Source organism: Chionomys nivalis, chromosome 9 (genome assembly GCF_950005125.1).
Source record: "Chionomys nivalis chromosome 9, mChiNiv1.1, whole genome shotgun sequence".
Taxonomy (NCBI): Eukaryota; Metazoa; Chordata; class Mammalia; order Rodentia; family Cricetidae; genus Chionomys; species Chionomys nivalis.
The window spans coordinates 48,919,937-48,927,349 of NC_080094.1; the positions used below are offsets into that span (position 1 = coordinate 48,919,937).

Below are 7,413 nucleotides of genomic sequence, written 5' to 3' on the forward strand. Positions count from 1 at the left end.
ACCACAAGCCCTGGCAGCGTCTAGAATTCTAAGGATTCTGTCTGCCTTCTGGGACAAAACAACAACAAAAAAGAAAAAAAGACGGTAACTCAAAAGAAGCTGCCAAAAGCAAAGAGCACGGTGCGCGCCTCTCCAGCCCGGGATCCCAGGCCACGCCTCCCCCCCCCCACCTGGGATGTTCAGCCGCCAGGACTCGTCGCGTGGTGGGTTCCTCCGCAGCCATATTTGCTAGATCCCTCTGCAGTTTCCAGAAGTGCAGCACAGCTGAGGATCACAAGACACAGGCGGCAGAAGTGGCTTTCTTCCGGGACTTCGGCGGAAATCCTGCAGGTCTTCAGAAGCGGCCCCCTTCCAGGCTGTCCCGCCCCCAGCTCCTCCTCCCCAGCTCCCGGCACAGCTGTCAAGTGCAGCCTCTACCTCGCGCTAGGCTCAGAGGGGCGACACAACGTCAAGACCGACTGACCAGGTTTTTCTGTTCCCTGATGTGGTTGAGTACAGCGTTAGAACTTGGGGGCCCTCACACACTTTGGTCTTCTGATCTCTCTCAGGCTTCCTTTTTATTTTTTAAGTTGGGGTTTTTCTTCCTTAATGTCCGGCAAATCGTCCCAGTGACCATGCAATGTTTATCTATTGCTTATTTAAATTTATTTCCAAAGTAAGCAACGTAAAATAGATGTAAATATCTTTGCACTTACTCAGGTGGGTCTTCCCAGAACACCACTAGTGTGGAGAGAGAACCCTTTAGTATCTGTTAGGTCTCAAAGATGCCTGGGACAAGTCTCACTCAGTACCCATGGCTTCTCCAGCACTTCTCACCCGGCTCCTTACCCCAAATTCTCCAGCCCAGGGGCTAGGCTTCTTTTCCCCAGCCTCTGATCCCTATATAACCTCAGCCATTTTGACTAAGCGTCCCTGGTCTCTGGGTACCCAGATATTGTCTTTGCTCCCTCTCTCTTCCTCTCTTGCTTCCCCCAACCTGCCCCGATGGCCATGTTCAGTATGGACCTTTCCAGATGCCTCTGGCTGTTTGCTCCCTCCACAATAAACCTTCTCCTCAACCCATACCTGGGAGCAATCATGTCTTCATGTTTTCATTCAGTATCCAGCTCGCCCCTCACTTTTCTTTTGCCTAGGGGAATCCCAGGGACCCTATCACAAGCATACCATCCACATGTACCCTATCACCGTTTAGAAGTGTAAAAAGTTACCCTGCATATTTATTTTCTCATGAATGTATTGTCTGTCTAATTGCTGCCTCGCCATCCCTACCACTGCATGTAAGTAACTTGAGGGCAGGATGGGTGTCCTCAGCACCTGGCACAAAGCCTGGCAATTAGTTTTCAATACACAGGCAGGACTGGATGAATGGCTGACAGTTGAAGCTAGACATCTAAGGTCACACTGCACATGGGTACCGCATTACTTTTTTGTGGCTGTGATAAAAATGCCCTGACATAAAAGCAACAGAGGGAAGGAAAGGTTTATTTGGCTGACAATCGCACGGGGCAGTGAAGGCTGGAACAGAAAACATCCTGTCAGTCACGTGGAGAGAGAGTGACAGCATCAGTTCTTCGATTGCCGGCTTTCAGTAGCTTTTTCCTGTATAAAACTTATGCACGAAAATCTCTAAGGTTTAGAACAGTGTGCTTATGAAGACTGCATGCCAGTTCTCCTTATCTGGGAAGAGAGACAGGAGATATTTACATTACCTTCACAAGAGAAATTGATACCTTGTACCTTTTAAATTAAATGTATATAGTGTGTATGCATGGGCACAGAGGTCATAGAACAACTTATGGGTGTCAGTTCTTTCCTCCACCATGTGAGTCCCAAGAATTGAACTCAGGTCATCAAGCTTGGCAGCAGGCATCTGTTCCAATAAGATATTACCTGCTGGCCCTATACCCTGCTGTTAAACAAATCAGCAAATAGTGTCCTAAAGTATAGCAAAGCTTTCTTAGACACAACACAAAAAAGTAAAAATAATCCTTGCCATGCAAGGGTAATAAGATAAACAACCTTGTAAAAGAAAAAAATGAAGAGGTTTTTCACCAAAGAAATAAAACAAGTCCTTCCAACTCAGGCCTGAAAGAATGACTCCTACAAAGAAGAATGGTGACAAGAGGGGACATGCCATCAACGAGGAGGTGACCTGAAAATACATCAACAAATGCATCCACAGAGTGGGTTTCATGAATCATGCCCCTGGACACTCCAAGAAACCCGGGAATTTGCCATGAAGGAGATGGGGACTCCAAACATGTGATCCCAGTCTCAATAAAGCGATTAGGGCCAGAGGAATAAGGAACGACATGTCCATGTGTCCAGGAAGTGTAATGAGGTTGAGGGTTCTCAAGCTCGACACTGGTAACTTTCGTCATTGTTGTCACATTCAAAAATTTATAGACAATTGCTAGAAAACTGTCAAGTACAGTTACATAGAAACACACGCACACATGCACGCACGGCATCTGCCTAAAGGAAGTGCAAACCAAAGCCACTAAAATGCTCAATGCTCTTGACAAAGCAGCTAAAATTTAACTAGGCTAGCTCACACGAAATGGTGGCAAGACAGACAACTAGGGCATTGCCAGTAGGTAGGCTAAATAGTAGAACTATCCAGGAAAACAGTTTGAGAATTTCTTACAAAGTTGAATATACACTTCTGGTATGACCCAACCAGCACTTGTAGATTTGTAGTATCCACTGCTTTATAACTTCATTACCACAAATTTAGTAATATGTAATAATAAGTAATACATACTTATTATCTCACAATTTCTGTTACTCAAAAGTAAGGGCATACCTTAGACGGATCTTCTGTTTCAAAGAGGCTCAACTGGGGAAGGATTCACACCCAAGAGGACATGGCTAATGTAGATAGCCCCCCCACAAAGGCATATCCAGATGCTTGTTTTCTAACCGAGTCCAGATTTTGTTCACTTACAATAAACCTTAACCAGCCAGGCATGTGGGGAAAACCTTTTGTCCCAGCACTCAGGAGGCAGAGGAAGGAAGATCTCTGAGTTTGAGGTCAGCATGGTCTACAGAGCAAGTTCCAGGGCCTCAGAGAGAAACCCTGTCTTGAAAAACAAACAGTCAATGAAGCTTAACCACCACACCAACTTCAGCACTTGAGCTTCTTGAAGATAGCACAGGACAAGTGTCTGCTGCTAGGAAGACTTGATCTTGTTTAGTGTGACAATGTACATATGACTATGTTTGTCAACTTCTCTCCATCATTTGATTAGGAGCAAGTCACAGCCTACCACACTCAAGGGATAGAGAACTATCAGAAGGCATGGATGACAGGCCATCTTGGAATCAGTCTACCACATTACTCAGGAGAAATGAAACATGCTCATACAACAACGTACACACAAATGTTCACAGCAATTTTATTTATATTAACCACGAGCTAAAAAAGCCCACATATCCATTAACAAGAAGATTATGGGAGATCCAAAAAAAGAACATACAGCAATAAATTCAAACAACCAACTGATGTAAGCAACAACATAGATTTTAAAAAGCCAGCTTAACTTTCTATAACACAGATAAATTATACCTCAATAAATATGTTTTAAAAATATTTGGGGAATTATTTATAAAGCAATAAAATAATTATGAAAATAGTCAACAGTAAGGATAAAAATAAATAAAAATAAAAATATCTGGGGGCCAATGAGATGGTCAGTGGGTAAAGGCTCTTGTCTCAAAAGCCTGACTAGCAGAGTTCAGTCCCTGGGAACGTGTAAAGGCGGGAGGAGACAACTGACCCACAGATGCCCCATACAAACTCAACAAACACCTCACAGGCACACAGTTAAAACAAAGTTTAAGGGGCGGTGGAAAAGCCTCAGTGGTTAGGAGCATTTGCTGCTGTTGGAGAGGACCCAGTGTTCATGACAAAGAGGTACCTATGACTTCCAACTCTTGGGAGACCCAATACCTCTGACATCTGCACACACTCATGTGCAGACACATACACATAATATAAAATAAAAAATTAGATCCTTAATAAAAATAAAATTAAAAACTTAAAACATAACATCTACATTAAACAAGAGCAACCCTTTTAAAAAATGATCAATTACTTATTACTGAATAAAATGATATTTAATAATAGTCCTTATCAAGTTGTCAGATTGGGCTTAATAAACCTGGGTGTCACCAAGGAAATGCAAAGCTCAAATTTTAGTTGCCATTTTCTTTGTATTTCTAGGTATCAAATTACTCATCTTTTCTCATTATATGAGTAAGGCATTACAATAAAAAATGGCAAATTATGCAGATAAATGCACTGTAAATCGGCATGCCATTTTATAAATGTAAACAATTAGCATAGCAAATAATAACTGCCCTATCATTTGTATTTAAAAATTATGCACAAATAAAACTCTTAACTGTCTTGAGATTTGGGAAAAGGATAGGCACTGGTAGAAGAACTGATTTATCACCCTAAGCTCTCAGAGCAGTGAGTGCTATGGACTCCTGTGTTATCAGGAGGCGCCTAAGGCCTGACCTGTCCCAATGCACTGGGGTGGACACTCAGTCACCACACTAGACCCGACTCGTCCCAATGCACTGGGGTGGACAGTCAGTCACCACACTAGTCCCGACCCGTCCCAATGCACTGGGGTGGACACTCAGTCACCACACTAGGCCTGACCTGTCCCAGTGAACGGGGGTGGACAGTCAGTCACCACACTAGACCCGACCCGTCCCAATGCACTGGGGTGGACACTCAGTCACCACACTAGACCCGACTCGTCCCAATGCACTGGGGTGGACAGTCAGTCACCACACTAGACCCGACCCGTCCCAATGCACTGGGGTGGACACTCAGTCACCACACTAGACCCGACTCGTCCCAATGCACTGGGGTGGACAGTCAGTCACCACACTAGACCCGACCCGTCCCAATGCACTGGGGTGGACACTCAGTCACCACACTAGGCCTGACCCGTCCCAATGCACTGGGGTGGACACTCAGTCACCACACTAGACCCGACCCGTCCCAATGCACTGGGGTGGACACTCAGTCACCACACTAGACCCGACTCGTCCCAATGCACTGGGGTGGACAGTCAGTCACCACACTAGTCCCGACCCGTCCCAATGCACTGGGGTGGACACTCAGTCACCACACTAGGCCTGACCTGTCCCAGTGAACGGGGGTGGACAGTCAGTCACCACACTAGACCCGACCCGTCCCAATGCACTGGGGTGGACACTCAGTCACCACACTAGACCCGACTCGTCCCAATGCACTGGGGTGGACAGTCAGTCACCACACTAGACCCGACCCGTCCCAATGCACTGGGGTGGACACTCAGTCACCACACTAGACCCGACTCGTCCCAATGCACTGGGGTGGACAGTCAGTCACCACACTAGACCCGACCCGTCCCAATGCACTGGGGTGGACACTCAGTCACCACACTAGGCCTGACCCGTCCCAATGCACTGGGGTGGACACTCAGTCACCACACTAGACCCGACCCGTCCCAATGCACTGGGGTGGACACTCAGTCACCACACTAGGCCTGACCCGTCCCAATGCACTGGGGTGGACACTCAGTCACCACACTAGGCCTGACCCGACCCAATGCACTGGGGTGGACACTCAGTCACCACACTAGACCCGACCCGTCCCAATGGACTGGGGTGGACAGTCAGTCACCACACTTATTGAAAAGCTTTGCTTTGTTCTAAAATCACATGTACAGATTCATGCAGTACTTTTGGAAAATTTTTGTTTCTAAGATGATTAAAGGACATTCCAAACCCAAATTTTTATATTCAGTATAGGAATTTTGAGCAGACTGGAAATTAAATGCTATCAGAGGGTTATCGGTCTACTTTGTAATGATTATGCTATGTTTGCATAAGAGAAAGTCCTCAATTTTAGGCAATGCCCATAGCTGTACAATAATGTGTTGTTTTAGATGCATCCTTCAGTTGACCTACGAAATACACAACATTAAGGCTGATAATTGGTATATTTGTGTCCATTATTCCATCCTTTCAAATGTATTTTCAATCTGGAATTCCTCATGATAAAATGTTAAGAGGAAAAGGCTATCAGAAAACTATGTGATTACAGGTAAGGGGACACTATTGTTAGAAAAACTAGGACCAAAAAGATGGTTACTTTTGTAAACTAGGCAGAAATTTCTTCTTGCAATATTTTCCTAAGAAACAAGTAAGTGTCGGGCTAGAGGAGTAATTCAGCAATAGAGCATTCACCTGACACCCAAGGCTGAGTTCTCTCCTCAGTTCAGAAGATACAAAAGAAAGAAAGAAAGCAATGTTAACGATATTCAAAGCAAAATTGTTTGAAGACTCATTTTTGTAACATTATGAAAGTATAGCAATAAATTTGTTCACAGTATGTTCAATATAGAAATAACACAACCACTGGCATGCTTGTTTCTCGACGTGTCTTCTCACAAGATTTTCAGAACCAAGTAATTCCTGCCCTAGAAACAAAAACAAAATGATCCTGTTCCCCAGTGGATTCATATGAAAACTGGTAATATCAGAAGTTACTGGAGCACACCCAAGCTGGGGTTTTAAGGATTCAACACGATGGCGTGAATGTTAATGCTAAACTGTGCTCAACATCAGCTGGACCAGATGAAAAGTTCTTTACCTCTGGAGGTTTGGGCGTGTTGAGCTGATCTGTACAGATACACAATTGGGCAGAATTCCTAAGATTATATCCATTTTATAACTATAGCATTTGTGGAATGAAGTGTACAGAATTTGGAGGGTTACGTCAAAAAATAAATATACAAAAATAGAACCCAGGGTTTGCCTTATTTAAAATTTTTCTTCATTCTGAACTCTGATGGTTTTATATAACACATTTTTAAAAAGCTTGTCATCAACTGTTACTACAATTTGATCCTGAAAGTAGTTAATACCCGTTCGATTCATTAAATAATTGAATAACTGATTAATGCGTACCTAAATTGGGATATCCACAAATTATTTTGTCAGCTACAATTATAAAATTACGTGAAAATTGTGTTGCTGTAAATATACCCAGCGTAAGGTTTGGAATAAAAATACATAGATAACAATGGCAGAGGCACACTACCTGTCATATAGGACGGGCATGTTTCATTAGAAAGAGGCGGTTCCAGAGTCCCAGGCAAGGAAAGAGACTGTTCCCTCACTTAGGACACTGGAATCTGCTAGAAGGTTTCCGAAGCCCCTCAAACAGGACCCGCAGCGCCCGATTTCCCAGTTGCTATGCTTAGTTCCTAAAGCACCAACTGTCGCGCAGGAAAAGCGAACTGTGCGCTCCTTTTGGGCGCCGTGTAAATTGTCTCAAGGGCGAACTCTTTGGTTCCGGAATGAGCATATCTTCCCTATGAGAGACCGGAAGGCGGGGAGAACCAG

General features: G+C 44.3%; 1 protein-coding gene across 3 annotated transcripts in view; it reads right to left on the reverse strand.

Moving 5' to 3' along the window:
• Galk2 (galactokinase 2) overlaps window positions 1-7,286 on the reverse strand; it is a 116,532-nt gene extending 109,246 nt beyond the window's left edge. For 2 of the 3 annotated variants that reach the window (XM_057780529.1, XM_057780528.1), the window contains exon 1: window positions 171-300. In XM_057780529.1, the coding sequence (XP_057636512.1) occupies window positions 171-223 (53 nt within the window). In that variant the 5' untranslated portion in view covers window positions 224-300. Of the gene's footprint in view, window positions 1-170; window positions 301-7,108 lie in introns of those variants that run through there. The other variant, XM_057780530.1, reaches the window with a different exon arrangement.
• Window positions 7,287-7,413: the final 127 nt, after the last annotated feature.